Raw genomic sequence first — 24,826 nt, 5'->3', positions numbered from 1 at the left:
GAGGAAAAGGATTTGGTCTATTTGCTCCAGTTCTGGATGGTGCTGAGTCACATGACAGGCCTCTTCTGTGGCTAGACAACGGCTATGTGGGGGATGGCATGTGACTGCAGAGAACAGTTATTGTTTCTCAACAAGTTTGAGAGGGTAGTTATGACCTGTGAAGGCCTAAGGCAGACCCACGGCATATTTGAAGAGAGACAGCTCATGACTGTAGCTTTTACAACCGTGGGTGGCTAGGCTGTATCCCACCACAGGAACCCCATGATGGCACAGCACTTACTGATCTTGAGCATCAACTCCCCCACCAATTCTTGTTATGTGGTGATATCATTGCACACCATGTGCTATGGGGCTCTTCTACTGTCTACCCCACGGGACGGGCAGTTGAGAGACTGCTACTATCAGAGGACATCTGTTTACTTTGTACAGGAAATATGATGTGCTTTTGCATGGCTGTTGCGTCACTGTCTGATACAGATCTCATCCTATGATCTCCTACCCTCACAGGTACTGTTATGTGGGAAGTGGTTACGAGTTTACACTCCAGTGACCACTTTCGCATCTGGCTTCATCTAGCAGCAACTAAAGTGCAGAGAATGGGGGCCACCTAACTGGATGTTCAGTTGGCCGAACTGGCCACTATAGAGCTGAGTGGCCATATTCCCACACTGTGATAGCAACCAGGTGTGGGTGTACCAGAACACAAGTATTATGTCCATTGCTGCTGATTCCCCCATTCTTACAACTTATGGCCAACCTAGAAGAAAAGACATCCCATGGTGGAATGAGGAATGTCATTTAGCAATTAGGTACTGGCATGCTGCATTAAGTAGGTTCAGGAACAGACTAAGTGGAGACAACCTCACAGTGTTTCAGCTGCTGAGGCTAAAGATATTTGTAGGTGACTCATTTAGGAGAGCAGACACAAGGCATGGAGAGAAATTTTAATGTCCATTAGCAATTTCACACAAGCAGCGAGGGTGTGGGAGTTAGTTCAGAAGATATCAGGGACTGAACGTCCAGGCCCAATAATTGCCATACTAAACAGTGGTTGGTGTTCAAACAGCAGCTACAGAAGTAGCACAGGCATTGGCAAAACACTTTTGTGATTTCACTTCCACTTATTTCATCAGTCCTTGATTCCACCAACAGGGGGAACAAACGGAGGAAAAGGGACAAGACAACTGCCAGAGCCATAAAATTGCCCTTTCTTCATGTGAGAACTACAGTCAGCACTAACTGCTACACATGATATTTCTCCACGTCCTGATAGGATTTAATATGGCATGTTAATGACACTTACCAATGGAGGCAAAAGAGTTCCTCCTATGCTCTTCAGTCAAATATAGGCTGAGAGCTATTATGTGGATCTTAGCCGGGAGGACACTCTGATCCCATTTCTAAGGCCAGGGAAGAACAGGTTATCTCCAGATAGTAAAGGGAAAGTTGTGCTCACTAGCTGTGTAGCAAAGACCCTCAAATGGATGACAAACCAATGCCTAGTGTGGGCTCTCAAAACCAGGGGATTGTTCTGACTTTTCCAATTTGGGAATTACTGGTCTACTCTTGACAATTTTCTCCAATTAGAGGATGCAATATAAGAATCATTCCTAGACAAATGGCAGTTTATTAGTATATTTCTCGACCTGGAGAAAGCCAGTGATACCATTTGTAGGCTCAACATCTACTGTCAGCTGCATGAATGGGGTTTTCCTGGAATCAGCCCATGTTGTCAAAGTCCTTCCAAACTAGAGGATATTTCCAGTATCGGTGCTAACTCAAGGGAACGGCGTTCCTAAGGGTAGAATTCTGATCATGATCCTTTTTGCTATAGTGATTAATAGTATCTCTTCCATAAAGAGGAATCTAGTCAGTTATTCCTTAATTGTGGATAACTTTGTGATATTGTGCCCTTTTTCCAGTCTCATGACTATTACATGCCAACTATTGCTGACACTTAATGGGGTGGGCAAATGGGTTGATACCACTAGTTCTAAGTTCTCCACAGAAAAAACAGTGTGTGTTTGTTTCAATTGTTCACATAAATGCTTTCCCTATCCAAAACTCCAGCTGAGGAGAAACACCTTATAATTTAAAAGTCCAATAAATTTCTCAGACCTCGTCTTTCATCAGAGGATAACGCAGTTGCCACACCTCTGTGACTTGGAATGTAGATGCCTAAAGACCCTAAACATTTTAAAACAACTTAGTGATAAGAACTGGGGAGGAGATCAGTCTAGCTCGGTCACATTCTACAGAACCCATCTTGTGAGAACTACTTGTGGTGTGACATGTATATAAAGTGCAGTGCATCTCTTACAATACTTGTGTCGATGTCAGAGCTGCACCTCTCATAGCATGGAGGTTTAACAGTCACAAGGCTACTGAGCCTTATTTTGTATGTGAGAAGGAATATCTTGGACAACTTGGTGTATCAGACATACCAATTCTTAAGCTGGGATGGAGTAAATCTGCTCCCTGGATGACTGACAGCCCCATTCTTAACTTGGGCATGATGTAGTACAACAAGCTCACCACTTTAGTTTTAAAACTTTTTTTTTTTTTTTTTTTTTTTTTTTTTTTTTTTAGCAGCATTTACCAAAGTATCCACACCACATGCTGGTTTTTATCAGTGGATAGAAGCAGGGGGGATCTTCTCACATTTTGTCACTAAACTCTGCCTACTGAACCGCATCTCAGCATACTATGCAGAGCTGTGAGTGGCTAAGAAGGCACTGGAGCACCTGGCATTTCTTGGTGGAGATAGGTATCTTGTCTGGACAGATACCCTATTGCTCTGCAGGCTATTCAGCAAATTTTTCCAGCACATCTCCAATACACTGTCCATCTCCTGCATAAGCAGAAGAAAGAGATGGCCTTCTGCTACCTCCATGGATTCATAGGAATCAAGGATTATGATGAAGATGACAGAGTAGTGAAAGCAGCCTATCAGAAAACTACCACACCTCAAGTTTACATCCGTCTATAGCCTGTAGAGTCACTGGTGACAAAGCAAGTGTTGGCTGAGTGGGAACGGCAGTGGCTGGGAGTGGGTAACAACAAACTGTGTTCAGTCAAACTGACTATTTGTCCATGGCACACATCCTTTCAAACTCCACAAATGGACGAAGTGATCCTCACTTACCTTTATATCAGTCACTGTCCAATGACACACACACATCTTTTGTGCCAAGACTCACTGGAATGGAGTGTTTGTGGTGTCACATTCACGCTGCATCATATTTTGATGTCCTGTGTTTTATATGCTTGTTAGAAGGGAAGCCTTTGGTCTGCTAAGGGACTTACCCCCACATTTTAGGTGATGATGAACCAACGGCAGATAATTGTTGACATTTCATTTGGCATCAGGACTCCTGCCCAATTTAATTGGATGGAGATTTTAATACGTTTCTTAGTGGCTGGCTGATCTTTTCAGTTCCATGATCAACCAGCCTTCTTACTAAGAGTTCTTCTGTTTAATTAATTCTTTCAACATGTGACAATGGTATGACTAAATCTACTGACATTTGTATGTCACATTTTGAATTGCTGTTGCTATTAATATATGACCTTAGATCTCCATTTTAAGAAGGGTACCACTCATTCACCAACAACTTGAACCTTTGAAAGGATGCTAATGACCAAGTTGTTTGGTGCCCAATGATTTTGAATCCATCCATCCATCCATTTATCCATCAAAGGACTTCTTGATATGGAATTGCTGGCAGCTTGTGAAATGGTGATTTTGTTGGTGGCTGGTAGTCTAGAAGTAGATGAGGGTACTGACAGAATCATGTGTGAAGTGGAAGTCAACAGCGAGCAAGGTATCTCGTCGGGTGGCAATGGGCAAGCTCAAGTGAATGAGGGAGAAGGTGTCAAGATTTTGTAGGAATGTGGATAGGCTATCCACAGCCTTGGTCCCTATTGTGAAGATGTCCACAATGAATCTGAAAAAGGTTTCTGATACGGGATTGTGGGTGGCTAGGAAGTATTCCTCTAAGTTGCCCACGAATAGGTTGCATATGATGATGCCATACATGTGACCAGTGCTGTTCTGCAGACTCATAGATGATGCCTTCAAAGGAAAATAAACTGTGGGTGAGAATCCACTTGGCTGTGGCGTCCAGGAATGGATTGTAGGTTTTGTGTCAGTAAGCTGTTGCGAAATGTTGTTTTCAGTCAAAGTGAAAACATGCGCATTGGGGATGTAAGTGTACAGGGAGGTGCCATCGACAGTGATGTGCAGGGCACCAGGTGGTAAGGGAACAGGAACTGCGGCGAGTCAGTGGAGGAAACAGTTAGTGCCTTTTGTATAGGAGGATAAGTTAGAAGTAATAGGCTGCAGGCATTGGTGCATAACGACAGACATTCTGCCCATGTATGCAGTATCAAACAATAATGGGTGATTGTATTTATGTGTTATAGCAAGCATATAGAAAGTAGGAGTGTGGGGTGTAGTGACTCAGGTGAAAGGTTCTGGGACAGAACAAGGATTTTTGGTTGCAGCAGGGTTTGTAGTTGGATGTGTCTGACAGCTATACTTTGTGGGCCTACTACATCTATCACATCATCAGAATTTCCTTCCACTACCCTACACAAGCCAGAGCATAAAAAGACCAGCAAAACAGTTATGAAACTGTGCACCAATACCCTCAGTGTTGCAAAAGAATAAGTTCTCTTCCAAAGGTCTCAGCTTTTGCCCCACTCCCATATTCAATCACGCTGGATTTGCTAAACACATTTTTGCCACCAACCTTACCAACTGGACTAGACCTAAACCCATGATACAACCCTGTCTTACCAAATCTACTCCTCCAGCTGTCTACAATCCAATCGCAGTTGCCACAAATCATCCCATGATAACTTTCCAGAACTTCCAACTTGTAACTTGCATCACTATCATTCCCCAAATCTTCAACAGGGACACTGACCTCACATCCACAGAAAGAAATGCAATACATCACTTAAAAAGTGATCTCAAACTTCTAATCCAGCTTATGACAACAGAATTAACTAGCAGAGAGACTCTGCCAGCTGTCAGACACATCCACCTACAGGCCCTGCCACAGTAGTCCCATTCAATAAATCTAGCACAATCTCCTGTCCTTCCTGAAATACCTAGATCAAGTCAACCCTCTCACTGAAGTCTATTGTAATCCTAACCCCTACTGCTCCCTGCTCTGATACTTACACAATGCTTCCCAGTATTGTTTGTAAGCTACCTACCCTGTCTAAAAGACACAAACTGTTTCAGCTACTGACTATCCACACTTACTGTCCCTTTACCATCTCGTGCCCAGCTCATCACTATTGATGCCACCTCCATGAGCATTTACACCCCCAATGCACATGCCCTTATGCCACTGAAAACAAACTTTCCCAACAGATGACTGATTCCAAACCTGCAGTTTCCTTCTTGGAAACCCTGGCCAACTATATTTTCACCCACAATTACTTATCATTTGAAGGCATCACCCACAAATAAATTTGCAGAACAGTAGTGGGCACCAGCATGGCACCATCCTACATCAAACTTTTCACAGGTGATCTAGAAGGATCCTTCCTAGCCACCCACACTCCCATGTCACTCACCTGGTATGGATTCACTGATGATATGATGATCTGGACTAATGGTGAGGACACCCAAGCCACATTCCTTCTCAGCAGCTTCTCCCTAGCCGGCCGAAGTGGCCGTGCGGTTAAAGGCGCTGCAGTCTGGAGCCGCAAGACCGCTACGGTCGCAGGTTCGAATCCTGCCTCGGGCATGGGTGTTTGTGATGTCCTTAGGTTAGTTAGGTTTAACTAGTTCTAAGTTCTAGGGGACTAATGACCTCAGCAGTTGAGTCCCATAGTGCTCAGAGCCATTTGAACCATTTAGCTTCTCCCTAATTCACTTCATCTGGTCCTCCCCTGCCTGACAAGCAAGCTACCTTGATGTTGATTTCCATCTAACAGATGATTAAATGAGTACCCCTGTCTTCATCAAACCTGCTAACCTCCAACAATGCCTCCACTTCAACAGCTGCTACCCATTTTACACCAAAGAATCCCTTCCACAGATCCTAGCCACCTGTGGTCATCACACTTGCAGTGATGAACAGTCCCTTTTTACATGCCAAGCATCTCCCTGTAGCCCTTAATAATTACCCTCTCCAACTTCTTCAGAAACAGATCCCCTGCCCCTGTTCGACCCAGCCACCTGCAATCCCTCACTTACCCACTGTCCTGTCAAAAAGCAGCACTCCTTTGGTGACTCAGTGCCACCCAGAACTGGAGCCACTGAATCAATCCCCACTTCCAGGGTTCCCACTACCTCTTGTTGTGCCCTGAGATGAGAAATATCCTTCCCATCGCTCCTACAGTAGTTTTCTGCCACCCACCTAATGTAAGCAATATCCTTGCTCACCTCTAATCACCTGTCCCCCAATCCATTGTCCCATTATATCGATGCCTCTTCTTTAGTCTTCTTCTTGTTTCTTGTTTATCCCGGCTTCTCGAGATCTCTTGTGAAGAGACACGATACAACACGTTCAGTAGTGGAGTGGGACAATCAATGAAGTTACACAACAGTTAGTAATTTAACTTTTGAAACCACTGGTTTATTGGCATTTCTGGAAATAAAATCACTCTCATATTCTCATGTGGTCAGCAAATTTCATGTAACAGTTTGTATGTATAATGGGACTTATTACATCGCAAATAGTTCTAATGAATTAATTAATCTGCATTACAGTGTTGCTAGCAACGTGAACAACAAGGTGATGTGTGTCTCAATTAAAACAGAACCTCGATATTTTGAATAAACTTTGGGTTCATTTTCGTCAAAATCAGAACTTCTCTCAAAATTAATTTCCAACTTTGTGCATTAAGTCCAAATGCGCTTGCAAACTATTGTACGCGATTCACTGGACAGCTCAATCATGCACTATTGTGTAACGTATTTCAAATCGAGCCCACAGGTTCCAGTTTTCCTTAATGGGCTAAACGACTCTTTTGAAATAACATGATGTGTTTATCTCCTGTAAAGAATAAATGAAACTGGATTTGGCTGCATTCAGGTCAAAATCACAAAAAATAAAATTCACCACACAAGTCAGCAAGCTCTACACGTGCACTTTTAGCACTCTAAGTGATAAATCGTCTCAGAGTAAAAGCCGCACATAAATTCACACTTTCTCAAGCACACAAAATTCAAAAAACCTTTATATTAAACAGATAAATTATGGTCTGCAATTACTAATTAACGTTTCCCATTCTGAATAAACCTCAACAACTGATATTTCATAATCAATAAAATTTTGTCGCCTGAAAGAAACTATTAGTTTGCTAAAATGGATTCAGATTACAGTCAACACGCGTCTAGACGATGACATCACTAATCAATACTTGCTCGGAATGAACGAAATACCTATACTGAAAAATGCTGTCCATTGAGTAATTTACTGACTTTTATAACAAATTTGGTACCCCTTACATCGCTAGACTGTGACAAATATCCCTGTAGCAGAATACGATACAAGACTTGTCCCACACATCCTCCCACTATTAACCACTACAGTCCTATCACAGGCATTCGTTTGTCTGACCCTCCTGATCCAAACTTCCAATAGTCATTGTCTTCCACCTGTGTCTATCTCTTACCAGCTCCCATTCAAGCCTCATGCATGCATTCTGTAGCCACAGGCACATGTATAGTCATTGCCACTTTTGTGCCCCCCCTCCAATACAGCTTCCATTCGCTGCACTTACCAGCCCAACATCTCATCCCCACCATGTCTCTGCTCACTACAGCATCCACCCCCAACCTCCAGCTAGCCCTTCCTCTTTATCACCACTAACATTCTTTTTTGTTACAACACTACCCACACCAGCTGAGATAGCTACTCATCTCAGTCAGGCCTCAGTACACAGAAATAGCAGTGTCCATGTGTGTGTGTGTGTGTGTGTGTGTGTGTGTGTGTGTGTGTTTTTCCTAAGTGTGAGGAAGACCTCTGTCCAATAGCTTAGTCTCCTTTTAAGTGAACCTATCTACTGCACAGCATCTCCTGTTTAGTGGAGAGAGAGGGGGGAAAATCCACATTGTCAAGGCAACACCTAACTAGTATGAGACACAAGTATCTAATAGCACTGTTTTATCTAATCTCCTCAGCTCCTTGCACTGCTAACCAACACCATACTTTCTAAAATTACTTGCAACCTACCTCCACTCACAAAAGACAGGAACTGTCCTCAATACTAACTATCCACATTTCCTGTCCCTTTACTGCCCTGCTTGTCACTGTCGATGCCACCTCCAATGTGCATTTACACCCTCAATGCACACGCTCTTACTGCCATTCAAAACAACCTTTCCTGACATATGACTGATTCCAAAGATGTGTTTTATTACTAGTATTGCCACTTACTTATGTTTCTGTGTACAATTTTGTATTATTACTTACCTGGACATAAAGATTTAAAAACCATACCAATGAGTATTGGTACATTGGATCAATATTTGCAAGTTCAGAGATGGAAAAAAATAAGACTGAAGAATGTTTGGATACAGGCACATACTGGTTCCTTGCAGTATCAATTTCTGCTTCTGTTGCTGCAGCCACCTTTTCTTTGGCTTGAATCTCTTCAGAGAGAGCCTGTGCAAAGAAAAGAAATCTGCAGTAGAATCACCGAAAGCCAACATAACCACAAAGTCTATTCACGGTATTTACTACAAAATTCGAGGATTTATATCGTGTGGTGTAATGTGGGATTCTTAGGAATAACACGTTCCTCTTTTCTCCCTCTTATGTCAACAAAAGATGATAACAAGTGAAATTGTAGTTTATGTAGCTGTTAATCATAGAACATCCGACTGTGTGCATTTGTTTTATGAATGCAGTTTAAGTGTAAGTCATGTCAGTTCCAGATATCAGCGAGGCACAGTGGCACCTTCTGTGGTGGAGTGTATGTTCCTTGGACATTATAGTCACTTGGATGTCACAGAGCAAAACAATGCATGCAAGAATTTAAACAATCATAAACAGCAGAAAAATCACTTTAAGAATTGTCATTCTCTTGTCTGCTTACGGCAAAGCAATACATGTATACAGAATGCGTTCCATAAGTAATGCGACTAATTTTTTTCTGACGCAACGGTATACCACAGCGTGTTGTAACTAGCTGGGCTAAGTGGAGGGGGGTGTTAGCTTCAAAACACTCTTTGTCTCATTCAGCTGCGAGCTGCTAGAGAGTCAGGACGTGCATTTCTGTCAACCACGTTTTGAGTTTATGTAACACAGCACAATGGATCATTCTGTAGAGTAATGGTACGTTATCAAATTTTGTGTTAAACTTGGGAAGTCCGCTACCGAAACGTTTCCATTATTTCGGCATGCCTTTGGGAATGATTACTTGTCCAAATCACAAGTTTTCCGATGGCACAAGTCATTCATGTAGGGCCAAGAGGAGATCACAGACGAACCTCGCAGAGGACGGCCGTCGAGCGTACGAGTCGACAAAAATGTGTGTGATTGTTTCAACTTTGACAGACAGCTGAGCCTTCAATTGATAGCACAAACTCTAACCGTGTCAAAAACAACTGTTTTCCGCATTGTGACCAAAGATTTGAATGTGAGAAAGGTGTGTGCCAAACTCATCCCAAAAGTGTTGACTAACGAACACAAGCATATGCGAGTGCTTCAGTGACGAGAAATGTTGGGAATGTGTGAAAATGATCCTCATTTTTTAACTCAGTTATCACTGGTGATGAGTCATGGATTTTTGAGTACGACCCTGAGACAAAAAGGCAGTTCAGAGCGGCACACCCCATCGTCGGCCCGTCCCAAGAACGCACGCATGAGCAAGTCCAGGATCAAAACCGTGCTCATTGGCTTCTTTGACATCAGAGGCATTGTCCACCATGAATTTGTACCTACCAGGACTACAGTCAACTCAGCTTTCTACTTGGAAGTGCTCAAAAGACTGATAAGGAGGGTCTCGCACTGCCAAAGCGACAATACGCCGAGTCACAGCACCTTCATTGTCAACGACTTCCTGGCCAGGACTGAGACCCCAGCCTCCCTACAGTCCTGACCTGGCTCCTGCTGACTGTTTTTTGTTTCCTCGGTTAAAAGGAGTCATGAAAGGAAAACATTGGGACACGATTGAAAGCATCCAGGCAGATGTTACATCAGCTTTAAAGGACATTCTGAAAAAGGCATTCCTGGATGCCTTCCAGGCATGGAAACACCACCTCCAGAAGTGTATCGACGCAAGAGGGTGCTATTTTGAAAATTTTTGAATATTTGTACGAATATATTCAATAAATGATTTTTTTATGAATTTGGTCGCGTTACTTATGGAATGCACCTTGTATGCTGTAATCTGTCATGAGCTATGAAATAAGATAAAGCTGTTCATCCATTATCATAACTGGAGATGCATGAGATAAACACTGCATGTACAATATAGATGAGTTGACACAAACTGCTTATGTAGTTTGGACAGACTGAAGCTCTCTTCCAGCACCTGCATGTTGCCACAAGTTGAAGAAGGCCTATGGCATGGAAATATGGCACTACATAGCAGGACCACAAAAGTTATTAAGTTCGAGAATGATGACCAGAAAGTATTTATGAGGTAAGGATGACACACACACACACACACACACACACACACACACACACACACACACACACAAGGGTAACAAAGTACACAAGGAGTTACAAATTCTCCACTTAACACTCCATTTTGGTTCCCTAGTGCAGGACATGTATTAGTTGTATGAAAACAGAGAAATTTTCTGTTTTCCGAGAATTTTGAAGAGAATAACTAACGCAAATGCAAAGTGATGGCCTGCTATGTTTCCCTTTCTATTGTGTCTGTGTGTGTGTGTGTGTGTGTGTGTGTGTGTGTGTGTGTGTGGGCGCGCGCACACGTGCATGTAGCGACTTGACTATAACACCATGAGTAGGGGACACTGTGTGGCAGACCTATTAGAGTGATGTGGTCTAAGTTACCTGTGACTATGCATTTTCCAAAACAGTCGTCAAATATCAGTAACTCACAAATTCGAATACATCAGTGAATACATGTGACCACTTTGAACTTGACTTGAGATCTAAGATTTACAATCTTCATTTGTCTTGAGTATTTACGCGGTAGTATGTCCATTCACATACATGTGACCCAGATGGTGGCCTGATTGAAAGTTCATAAAGCGTCATTGTAAAAAATCATGAATTGGGTAGTGAAACAGCAAGTGTGTGCAATGTGTAAAGATGATATTATGAAATTAAAAGAATGAATAACAAGTCTGCAACTCATTATTGGGTATCTCAAAACTTCTTAAAGAAAGAAATTGAGTCACTATTGATGCAAGACTCGGCAAATCTTCTGCAAGGTAGTTCAAACAACTCAGAAAAGTAGACAAAATGCCATATAAAAACAGTAGACATAAAATGAAAACCACTGAAGACTGCATGAGACACTAATATTTAGTGAATGACACTGTTTTTCAAATATTTTCTAATATGGACAGTGCAAAAACTGTGAACAGCATGGAATTGCATGGCAAGATCAAAGATGGCGCAGACAATATGAAACAGGGTGGTATTTCACAGTCAAATAGTAACCAGCATAAAGGGATTATGAACAGTAGGCATTTTCATTAACTGATTATCAGATATTCTCTTTAGGTATTGTCATCTCTCACTGACAAAAATAACAACTTGGAATATGTGATTCAAAAGACTGCAGGTACCACTAGTGATTATACACCAAACAACAGTTATTTTACCTCAACAAGTATGTGCAATATTGACATTTATGCTGATAGCCATGGTTGAGGAATTGCCTCTGAACTTTGAAGTATGTGTAGATGTGAGATCAACAGCATTGTGAAACCAGATACAAATTTCAAGGCAGCAACTGTAATCAGCCACAAAAAAATCTCAGGGCTATACGATAGTGATTTTTTTGTCTTTTTTGCAGGGACAAAAGACATAGCAAAGAATGATCCAAAAGATATTGTGTTTTCCTTTAAACAGAGGCTGCACAAATTCAGAAACATGAATGTGAGCACTTTTTTCTGTACCCTTATGCCACGACCTGCACAAGTGGCCCTGTGTGAAAAAGGAAGTATTAAAAAAAAGGAAAAGGCTGGGCAATATGTATACAGAGGCTTTAAAAATACAACATACATTGATAAAAACACACTAGGAAGATGATTTCATATGGCACATAGTTTATACATCAACAGATTGGGAAAGGCCTTTGTTAGTCATAAGATCTCAGATATAGTTCTATGAAATCAAATGTGCAGCACGGTATTAAGCAAGTTATACCTTTGAAAGACAAAAGTGATGTGTCTCTAGAATTTAGCTTGTGACATGATGAAGTAGTACTGGTAGTGGTCTCTACCAAGACTAAGAGCAATGACGAAAATTCTTTTTCAGCATTTGAGCAGTTCCAACTTAGACAATTACAGTGTGCATAGGTTGGATATGCCACATTAAGACGAATGTTTGCTTGACAAAGAAAGCATTGATAAAAATAAACACTGTAAATCTACAATGGAATATTACAATACTATGAAAAGGATAGTTCCTACGCACCACATAGCAGAGATGCTGAGTCACAGATAGGCACAAAAAAAGACCATCAGAAAGCAATCTCTAGACCAACAAGGCATTCATTGGAAATAAACAAAACACACACACACACACACACACACACACACACACACACACACACACACACACACACATGCAATTCTCACACACACATGACTACAATCTCTGGCTGCTAAGGCCAACTAGTTTCAATCAGAATCAGAATTTTTATTATCCCATAACATACAAACTCAAATCATAGATCTGATATACTCGGGACTCGTCAACATTACATTTACATAACAATTACAATTTGTATATATGGTATTACAAAAACAATAATACAACACTCCAGTTTATATGTATTACGAAGTAATATATAACAACAGTGTTTATGTAGTGAACGTAATTTTACCATCACTTATTTGACAGAAAACTGCTAAGTTTAATTTACAGATGATGTTTCCTTGCTCAGACTTCCATTCCATGTCACCCTTCACAAATTCTTCTATGGAGTAATAACATTTCTCCACTAATAACTTGCGCATCTTTGGTTTCAGTTGCCCTAGCTCCATGCTGTTTATTTGTTTCTTTTTTAGCATGTTATAGATTTTCTTGCCCATATATGCTGGGGTTTGTGCATATAACTTTAACCTGTGAGTAGGAAGCATGAAGTCTGTCTTATTCCTAGCGCTGTAGCGATGCTTAAAATTGTCGTCTGTGAATAACGTACAGTTACTGTATACAAAAATAATCACTTCATAGATGTACAAACAGCGGGCACTTAATACTTTCAGATTTCTTAACAGTGGGTGACAAGATCTTTTTGGTCTTGAGTTACACATAATTCTAACAATTGATTATTGTAATTTTAATATTCTAATTATTTTACTTTTATTACCCCAAAAGATAATGTCATAAACAGCTTCAAAATAGGTGTGATAAACTACTTTTCTTATCTCCATGCTAGTTGAATATGACAAAATCTTCATAGCAAAGGTTAGGCTGTTTAACTTATTTGCTAAGTATTCTATATGTGAAGACCACGATAAATTTTGGTCCAAATTTATTCCTAAAAATTTAACACAATCTGATTCTTTCAGTTCCTGGTTTCTGCAGGTAATATGAATTTCATTTATCTTAGAGTTTTTAGTTTTAAACTGCAGTAAATGTGTTTTTCCAATATTCAATTTTAACACATTTAGTTGGAACCAGTTTTCTAAACTGTCTAGTAGGTTTATGAAAGTTGAGAGAATGTGTTCTGAGTGACTGCTTTTGATGAGAACACACGTATCATCAGGGAATAAAACTGAGTGTGAATTTATGTTTAGTGGCAAGTCATTTATGTAAAGTAAGAATAAAATTGGACCCAGAATTGAGCCTTGTGGAATGCCTTGTGAAATAATCATCCATTCAGAGAAGAAATTTCCCTTGCTTGATGATATATCTACTCTTTGTTTTCTCTTTGTGAGGTATGACCTGAACCACTTTACAGCATGCCATAGAATTCCATATTTTTCCATTTTATAGATGAGCAATTGATGGTTTACACCATCAACTGCTTTTGTGAGGTCACAGAACAATCCTGCAACTTTGTTAGACTTGCATAACACAGAACAAATTTTTTTCACATACTCATTTATGGCATCTATTGTGTTTTTGCCTTTCTGAAAGCCGTATTGACTATCTGACAATACGTTTGATTTTTCTATAAATTTTTCGATTTGCATTACTACCACTTTTTCAGATATTTTTGAGAAAATTGGGAGAATAGAGATTGAGTAGCAGTTTCCCATATCTTATCTTGAGCCATTTTTTAACAAAGGTTTTACCTCTGCATGCTTCAGGGTGTCTAGAAAGTGGCCTTCTTCGAGTGATTCATTGATTATTGAACAAAGGGAGTGAGCTATTATCCTGGCAGCTGATTTAACTACTGTAGTAGGTGCAGCTGATTTAACTACTGTAGTAGGTATTCCATTCCACGTTTGTTAAAGCATTCTTCTGCCTTCTGACCTAACTGTACTTTTTCGGTATATCCATCTACATCTGCAACTGATTTTGATACATTTATAAAAAAATTGTTAAGAGATTCTGAAATCAGAGCAGGATTTGTTATAGTTTAATTTCCCACCTTAATTCTGGAGATAACTTTGCTTTTAGTTCTCATCACCAGTTCTTATTTTACGACAGACCACACTACCTTTGATTTGTTTTTATGAGCCAAGCTGTATTTATTATTTGCCATTTCTTTTGCAACTTCATTACCCTTTTAAATAAGCCTTTATACCATTTGACATAATTTATGAAAACAAGGTCTTTGTTGTATTTCAACTCCTTGTGCAGCTGTCTTTTCTTCCAATTGGATATTTTTATTCCAGCGTTGATCCAATTTAGCTTATTCGACACATTTGTGTGGAATAATTTAAGTGGGAATATTTCATTAAATACAGGTAAGAAACTTTCTAGAAACCTGTTAAAATGTTCCATTATTCTGTAAAATATTTCACTCACTCATGTACCTTCAATTAACCATTTATTTGGAAAAGCACGATTTGCTTAGCAACAGTCAATACAGATTTTAGCCAGGTAAAAATACCATGACAGCTGTTCTGGAAATTGTTGATCAGACTTTAACAGCTTTTGATAATAAGAAGACAGTGACATTTCCGTTATATGATCTAAGTAAAGCATTTGATTACATTTCTTTTAACGTACGGCTAACAAAATTATACTATTATTGTACTCAAAAATCCAAATTAGCAGTAATTTTTTCCTACCTTGTGACGAAGCAAGCTGGGATATTTTTACTTCCCCTCTTGTTTTTCCATCTGCCTCCTTAAATTCTTTTTTTCACTTTTAACTAATTACCATTAACACACATGAGAATAATCTGCATTTTCATAAAAGAGAAAGACTGGTCCTCAGTTTTAAGGTAAATAATACCAGATCTAATTTTGTGCTTATGTAATGTATGTATTTGATTTTTCTAATTTATTTTGACTATTCCTATTTAGTATCTTTTGTTATAGGGTGAAATCAGTAATTGTTTCATAACTTAAATTCTATTGTTGACTTATAAACAAATATAAAGTCTGAACTAATTATAAACATTTGGAGAAATAACTAATAGTATTCTTAAACGATGTATTTGGCTCTATTCGGAAACATGTTAGCAAAGCTGGCTCTTAATTAATTCCAAAGTAATGAACAGTTTTGTCCAAAGTATTGTTTGCATACTTATATTTGTTAATTTCTTGATTTAAACAAGTAATTCAGCTTAACCCTTGCAGTAGAAAAAACTATTAAAAAGATGCAATTTTTCAAAGTATTCAATTTATTTAATGAGTTAAGTTTTAATTGCAATTTCTGTAAAGTAAACTTCAAACAATGTGTAGTTTCAGGACCTACTATTGTGATGATATATAAGGGCCTGATTTTTGGTCACAAGACAGTCAGTCCAGGGCCGAGTTCCAGACGAGAAACCTGTGTTGGTTAGATCAACAACAATGCTTCAACTTATTTGTGGAATAAGTGTTAAACATTTAGGCCATGTGTAAAAACAATGAAAGTGTCTGCTCCATATGTACCTTTCTATTCTTCAAGAACTGTGAGCTTTGTGGTTAGGTTTTTACTGCTCTTGGATGTTCAACAGAAAACTATTGCAGCAGTATGTGGAGGTTTGCCTGCAAACTATTAATGAGGCTTATCAAAAGTTAAACAATAGTGCACTGGCCAAATAACTGTGCATTACTGGGGGGTTGTGAACAGTGGAATTAAAGTACAGTGAAATGCAACTATGCACCTGTCGGCTACATTATTTAGAGTAGTCAGTGTCGGAATCCACAACCCATTTTTCAGCCAGTGTAGCAATGCAGAACATTGACACAGAGGACACCAAATGAAATAAATAAAGCAGGCAGAGCTGCTACAACCTGAACACAAGAAGACTGTCTGTCTCAATTATAAATAGAGACTTCCTCTTAGTAGAAATTGGCACAGGTGTTCCACAGACTTTGTCTGTGGCCCATTCTTCTCCATTGTGACAGTCAATGACATACCCCATTGTCTACTACAGTTGATTATCTGCTACGCTGATGATACACTGTTATTTATTTCACATCATGGCATCCAAAAGCTTATGTTAGTCCAAGAATGTAGATAATAGATGTGTCAAGCTCTTAGGAATACATATTGATGCCAAACTCTATTCAGAAGAACATATCAAACAAGTCTGTAAAAAGATTTCATAAATGCCCTATCTCATGTGGAAACTAAGAGATATGGTCAGCAATAATTATCTCTGTATGATGTATTTTGCACTCTTTCAGTTACATATACGGCCTACTCATATGGGCTCATTCTCCTCATATCACAAAAATTTTAAAAGTCCAAATAAGAATTGTCCTAGTACTATGACAGGCTGGTACTTAAAAGCACTGCCACTGTCTTTTTACCAGGCTTAGGATACTAACAGCATTGAATCTGTGAATCTACGAGTCTGCATTCTTTGTCAAGAACAACATTAAAAAATGTGTCATCAGGGAAAAAATTCACAAACATGACACTAGAAATAAGATAAACATTGGCATTCCAAGGTACAGATTAGCAATAACAGGAAACTCCCATAAAGTGAATGCCCTCAAAATTATTAACAAGTTTCCTTTCGCTGCTTGATCCTTGCCATTTAAAATATTCAAACTTAAACTATATGACTGACTAATAAAAAATTAATGTTACAATATGAAAGATATAACACGGACAGAGCTGATACACTAAACTCTCAGTAGTCCGGCCTCTCAGTAATCCAGCACAATTCCAGCCTATAATCGTTCAACCTGAGATGACACCTACAATAATGAAATTTCGTCTGCATCAATGTTGTTAGTTAACTATAATGTTCAACATTCCTCTACACTTTGAAACTGTGGCTTTCCTTACAGATCATTGTGATGCCTTCTAAAGGGAAACAAGTTATGCTGGACCTCAAGCAGAAACTCAAAATTAGATGTAAACTGAACTGAGGTTCTTCACAGAAAACCATTGTTGCTGGCAACAGTGTTGGATGAGCAGCTATTTGTGACCAAACTTCAACAGAAAAGAAGTAAGCATAAGCTTGCAGGAAAGTTATGATGAAACTGATAAAGAAGAGGACATAGGAGGAGAGAACATTAGGATATCTCAAACTGCTGGTTCTGAAGCTGGAGATGCTTCCTGGAGAACATTATGCAACAATCAGAAACATGACAGGACCAGTGAAATGCTTGTAGAGCAGTTGTGTGTTAAAGCATACAACAGCCACATATTGTCATGGAGACAACTAAAACTTTGGGACATGTTTAATAGTGAGTGTGAAGTGATACTAATATGCATGTACACACTCAAGGACTAAGTTCTCTGTAAGAATGAATGTATTTTTTGATTTGATAAAGTTCAATCCCTCTGTGTTTATACTAAATTTTAAACACTCTCAACAATCTGGCCCTTCCACTAATCTGGCACCCATATGTGCGAGGAATGGCCAGTTTAGCAAGAGTCTAGTGTATTAATATTTAAGATCACAGCTTTATGTAAGATACTTGATTTCTACATGTAATATGAATATTAGTTTTAATACTTTGATTGTAAATGTAACTTGCTATAACTGGAAAAGCCTATTGTAACTGTTGTCAATGGCAAAAGAATCTGAAACTGAATCTGTTTTCTCTGAGATGTTCATGACACCTTCATGGGGTGTCACCAATGCATAAATGTCCATGTCCAGCTCATGTTACCACACTCACCACACCACGGCTTCCATACTGTATTACATCACTGCATATGCACAATCTGCACTCTTCACATATCAGGGCACATACAGTGTACTTTACCCACTGTATAAAATGTTTACAAGAGACATGACCCTCTTTTGCCAGTCTGAGCAGCCTCAGTGGAACATAGATCATTCTCATGAATAGCCCTTGTTAGATAGCAGATTCCCCCAGTGAGATGAAAGATGTTGTACAAAACTTGTTTAACGCACACTCTACAATTAAATGAAATATGCTGGTGCTATATTACAATTTGGCAACCATTTCATTTATTCTCATTACATATATAGAATATTTTCTTTAAATGTTCATGCATGACTTTTACTTGATCTCAAAGAGTTTGCAGGGAAGATATCTCTAGTAATTAAGGACACCATGCTGTTCGTGCTCATTCATTACACACTCCCTAACATTAACTGTGCTTTTAGGTGATAAGGTCATGAGATGTGTTTTCTTCATTTAAACCAAAATACAACATTAGATAACAACTGTGGTTTAACATAATGTATTTAATGTCATCCTTAACCATCCATATCTCAGATCTAAGAGCATAAAAATACACGGGATGCAGATTACCACACACTGGTTGCAGGATAAATTTGTTTGTTCCTAACTAGTTTGGATACCCCTTTGACAGAGTGAACCTTAATAACTGGGTTCAATTCTTCCTATGGGAAGCAACTGTACAACTATTCTTCCTTTCAGATGAAAATGTCCCCTATTGATTTCCTACCACAAATGGTTTAGGTTATCCCTCTGTGGATTCACGTAACCGAAGGAACAGGCACCTCTGTTGAGCATACCTATCCCCAGACTCCTCTACACAAAATACGGTACAGGCCATTTCTTTTTTTGAATGCACCTGACCTCAGGCATGGCACAGCCTCTTTCGACACCTTCAACTCACCTAAAGCAGCCCACACACTTCTCCATATAAAACCTGTCTGCACAGCAAAATTTCATTTCTCATATCATGACAGGAAGGGTTTCCTTCACTCCTGACGTGTCTTTATGGCAGTTTTAATGCATACTGCACAATACTCCTTATACAATACTGTTTTTACCCATATGTTTGTTGATGTATGAAACCACATCTGTGTTAACAGATAACATTGGGTAACAATATTCCCATGTTCATTTCCTTTCCTTAGGATAATTTCGACCTGCTACTATGTTTGCATTTAAAATTATAACACACCAACATGTACAACTCAATTTATTAATAAAATTTTGCAAAGTATACACTGCAAGTACTGAAATGCCACACTCATCCTTTGAAGACTTTGAATTTTATCTGATGACAAAATCTGCTTGGGTGGGCAACAGAAGTCTATTTTTGTTTCTCCATTGCCATTTATGTTATAAAACTGTTACATTGTAATATATATCTAGGTGATTAACTATCATTTATGCCCTCTAACAGTGTTGGAACATTATGTTACTTAAATATAACCTACTTTTCATGTCCGCTACTACTACCCATTGCGCTCACGTTAGTACATCGCATTTCAGACTGTTATGTTGCATGCAGGGGCATTCCCGTTATTTTCCCCCACAACATGTGACATGCCTAACATGCAATGTACTGAAGTTATAAATAGTAAGTGTACAGCATAAAAATTACATCCATTTGTCCAAGTCACATCATCATATGTGTATCTCTTTGGTCATCCTTTGACAACAGGTTGTGTGGACAAGAAAATAGAGAAAGACAGAAATGGTACTCCTGGTGGAGAAGGAAGAAAAGAAAGTAAAAAACAGATTTGTTAAGGTTGAAAGAAAGAAGATAGCCCAAAAAGACAGAACTCCTTACCACCTCCCACCCCCAAGGAACTTCCACTTTCGATAAAGTTCTTCGTTGTGATGCCAGAGGGAGAATGTGTTTGGCATTCCCTACTGAATGGACTTTTTGCAACTTTACTGTCGCAAATCCCAAAAACTAAACTTAGCAAATGTACGGTAAACATTGAGAGAAAGAACAACAACATGTGAAACAAGGAAAAAAAAATATTAAATCATTAGTCGTCATTATCAGAAGTCAGTCCATCTATTTTCATCTTTATCAACTACCCACAAATAACTTTCCATATGAAACCAACTGAAAGCCTGTCATTTTGTTCTGTTCTTTGCAAAAAAAATATAAAATCCCAGTTATTCATAACAGGATACATATGTGTGTGTCCTTTTTCTGTAAGAAACAAACATCATCATATAATTAATACTTTAAATAAATAAATTTTTAAAAAATCTAGTTATCCACATAGCAAGTGTGATGGCTATATTCTTATTTTCACAAACTAGGATGTTATTTAGTTATTAAATAAAATAGATTAGTAAGAGGTACAGATCACAGAAACGTGTAAAGAGAAGAAATGGCTTTGAAGAAACTAAAGAAGTAGTATCCCCAGATGTCCAATGGGTGCTATTCTGCTGAATTTGCGGAGTATGCAAATTCTCCTGGTGGTATATATTTCTTAACTGTACCAAACTCTGAAGTCTCCTTTCCTGGCCTGTATTTGAATCAATCAGGAACAGTGCCTTGTAAGGTCCACAATAACTAAGCATTATATCTACCTTTCAGGAGTCATCCCATCTTCTTGGTAATGATCTAAAGAACATCCTTATAAATGTGCTGGATGTATTTCACCATATGGTTTGAATTTTGGGAACTACTTAGGAAAATTTATTCCCTTTCCCATTTGATCCTCAAAAAACTCATGAGGTGTGCCAACATTATTATTAGTCTCATTAGTTTTAAATTCTATTTTTGCATATTCTAAAGTGTCTAAAGTGCCCATCTGTTTCAAACAATAAAAAATATACAGAAACATGCATTTCGGGTAACACTATGACAAACAACACAGAACAAAACAATATAGACCAGCTCAGACTGTTCAAAAAAGATCGACAGGTCCTTATACTCACCGACAGTCACGGTCATCAAATTGCAGAAAGAGTGTCAAGCCTTTTACCAAGCTACAATGTCATGAGTATCGCGAAACCAGGAGCTCGTATTTCGGAAGTAACAAAACCAGTTGAAAACTCTTGCAAAAACTTTGGACCATCAGACTAAGTGGTAATTTTTGGAGGTGCGAACGATGTTCCGAGGGATCAAGCTAACGAAATAAAAATAGCTCTTAAATGTGTACTGCAGCAGACAATCCACATGAATGTGTTAGTTATTAACCAATCACAGAGGCATGACCTAACTTCCTGGTCATGTGTAAATCAATTAGTGATTAAGATAAACTCTGACATGAAGGATGTTTGTGGAAAATTTGAGCATGCAAGTGTAATAGATGTAAACACTCTTGAAAAATCCATGCACACCAGACACGGACTTCATCTAAACTATGCTGGTAAACAATACCTAACAGAGAAAATATATAATTTTTTAAAGCATTACACTAGAAAACTTACCACTACGTTGGATAATTGGCTCGTAACAGGCAATGAAAGCCCAAAAAACAAAGCAGAACATGTTAAAGGGGTCCAAATTGACCCACAAGGAAGGATGAAACCCAAGGAAAGAAAGAATAACACAAAAATGGTCCAAAACACATTGGATAAATGGCTGGGAAGAAACACGCACCAAGGGACAGGTAGATGTTTTTTAGAGTAGCTGAGGGTGCCACAGGGGAATGTGTTACAGAACAAACTTATACACACACTTTAAAAGTCGTTCACCAAAACCTACAGTCCCTACCAAACAAACTTGATGAAATAAATGTGCTTCTTAGCAATGAGTGGAAGGAGGTATCAGATTTATGTTTTTGTGAGCACTGGCTAGAGAAGGACCATTTACAGTATTCAAACATAACCGGTTTCACTCTGGTAAACTACTTTTGCAGATCAATATCAAAGCTTGGAGGAACCTGCATTTATGTAAAAGAAACCAAACACTATAAGATAATAGACTGTGTAAATCACCTAGGAAGCGAAAAACACTTTGAAGCCTCAGATATTGAAATAACATCAGGAAAAGCTATAATAATGTGTGTTTACAGATCACCCAACAGCAATGTAAACATTTTCTTTAAAAAACTTGGCCTTGCACTAGGGAAACATAAAAATACTTGCAAAACTATAGTTCTGTGTGGAGATTTTAATATTGAACTCTTAACACACAGTGCTCAAGGAGAAAAATTCCTTTTCCTTAATATTATTCAAGAATATAACCTGTGCACTAAAATAAACTCCCCTACACACATAACAAAAACTAGTGCTACACCTATTGATCAGATCTTTGTAAACACTGACATGCACACCTCAGAAAACTTTAATACCGGCTACCGTGACCACAATGCACAGCTACTTGCTGTATGCAAAAGTATTGATTTGTCTAGGAATGGAAGTGTTATCTACAACAGAAAATTCAGCATGCAAAATATTGAGCACTTCAAACATATGCTAAGTACCCACTCGTGGAATAAAATCTACAACAGTTACAACACAGATGAAAAGCTGGATGATTTCATGGAAGTTTACAGGCATTGTTTCGAAATTGCATTTCCAAAAAAGAAAATAATTTGTAAAGGCCCCAGCAAACCCAAAACTCGGATTACATCATGGATCAAAGTATCATGTAGAAGAAAAAGAGAACTTTTTGCACTATCAAAAACAGATAGCAGCCCTGAATTTGCTCATTCCTTCAAAAAATACAAGTTAACTCTGAGTCGTGTAATAATGGAAGCAAAATTAGGGGAAAATGACAAACTTATTATGGAATCATCAAACAAACCTAAGACAATGTGGAACACGGTACAGAGACTAACTGGAAAGGTGGAAACACACAAAAATATTGTACTGGCACAGGCAAGCAGCAAGATCACTGATCCAAAATAATTGCTAACCACTTCAATACTTACTACACCAATATTGCTGGTGAGCTAGTGAAGGAAGAAATGGGAAAAACATCAAACAAAATATTACAGGAAATTTCTGGAAATAGTGTAACAAATACATCCATGTTCCTTCGACCAATAAGTAGGGAAGAACTGTTAAACAGCATAAAGTCATTAAAAAATAAATATTCAGCCAGAGTTGACAATGTGCCAGACTATATTATAAAAGTATCTGCTGAACAGATACTCGCACCACTGCTTGATATACGCAATTCTTCGCTATCAAGTGGTATTTTCCCACAACACTTCAAAACTGCAAAAGCTGTACCCCTTTACAAAAAGGGCGATTGGCAGCAGATGGTCAACTATAGGCCTGTGTCACTCCTCTCAGGTTTTTCAAAAATCATTGAAAAACTAGTTCTGCTACAATTAACTTATTTCTTTAACAAAAAAAATATGATCTCAGGATGTCAGCATGGCTTCACGCCTCAGTGCAGTAGTGAAACAGCCACATTTAGCCTCATGAATCGTATTTTAAATTCAGTGGATAATCACAAAAATGTTTCGGGGATTTTCCTGGATTTAACAAAAGCATATGATGTAATAGACCATGAAATTCTCCTAAGAAAGTTAGAGTGGTATGGTGTAAGAGGCCTGCCACACGAGTGGCTGAACTCCTACCTAGAAAATCGCTCTCAGATAACACATGGGAAAAACGAACTCCAAGCTTATCAATCGAAACCTTCCACATTAACCCACGGTGTACCACAAGGCTCAATTTTAGGTCCCTTTCTCTTCATAATTTTCATAAACGACTTCCCCTTCATGTTCAACACTCTGAACCAGTGCTATTTGCAGATGAAACAAGCATATTAATTGAAGGTGAAAACGAAATGGCTGTAAGTTTAAATGATAAAGTCACAAATGAAAATGTCACAGAATGGTTTATGAGGAATAAATTACTGATGAACCCTCAAAAAACAATCGTCTTACACTTCCATACACAACAAAATAAAAAACCATTAAAACCAAACATGTCCATGGAAAACCAAAGAATTAACAGTGTCACTGAAACAAAATTTCTTGGCATCTACTTACAAGACAATCTTAAATGGAATTCCCACATCACATCATTAAATTCTAAACTATCGAAAATGACTTATGGGATGAGGATTATATGAAACAACACAAGTCCTGAAACAGTTAGAGCGGTGTATTACGCTTGCATACACTCCCTATTGAGATATGGCATCATATTCTGGGGAAATTCTCCTCATAGCATAACCACATTCCGGAAACAAAAAAAGATTGTGAGGATAATGAAAAATGCTAACAGCCGAAAATCATGCAAATCATTCTTTAAAGAACTGGGGATTCTACCCCTGCCATGTATCTATATACTGGAAGTTGTAATGTACCTACAAAAAGCATGCTAAAAATGGAAATGTATTTATTCAAAATAAATCTGTACATGAACACCATACAAGGGCAAATAGTGACATACACAGACATCATTGTTATACCACACTGTACAAGAAAGGTGTATATCACTGAGGTTCACATTTGTTTAATAAGCTGCCAAGTA

General features: G+C 38.6%; 1 protein-coding gene across 1 annotated transcript in view; it reads right to left on the bottom strand.

The window, feature by feature from the left end:
- LOC124776158 (dynein axonemal heavy chain 3) overlaps nucleotides 1-24,826 on the bottom strand; it is a 1,197,897-nt gene that overhangs the window by 241,024 nt on the left and 932,047 nt on the right. Inside the window, exon 53 of the mRNA XM_047250998.1 lies at nucleotides 8,442-8,633. Within this exon, the coding sequence (XP_047106954.1) occupies nucleotides 8,442-8,633 (192 nt within the window). The remainder of the gene's footprint in view (nucleotides 1-8,441; nucleotides 8,634-24,826) is intronic.

Source organism: Schistocerca piceifrons, chromosome 2 (assembly GCF_021461385.2).
Source record: "Schistocerca piceifrons isolate TAMUIC-IGC-003096 chromosome 2, iqSchPice1.1, whole genome shotgun sequence".
In the NCBI taxonomy this organism is placed as follows: Eukaryota; Metazoa; Arthropoda; class Insecta; order Orthoptera; family Acrididae; genus Schistocerca; species Schistocerca piceifrons.
Note: the sequence above shows the minus strand (reverse complement) of the source record. Positions and strands in the feature narration are given on the sequence as shown.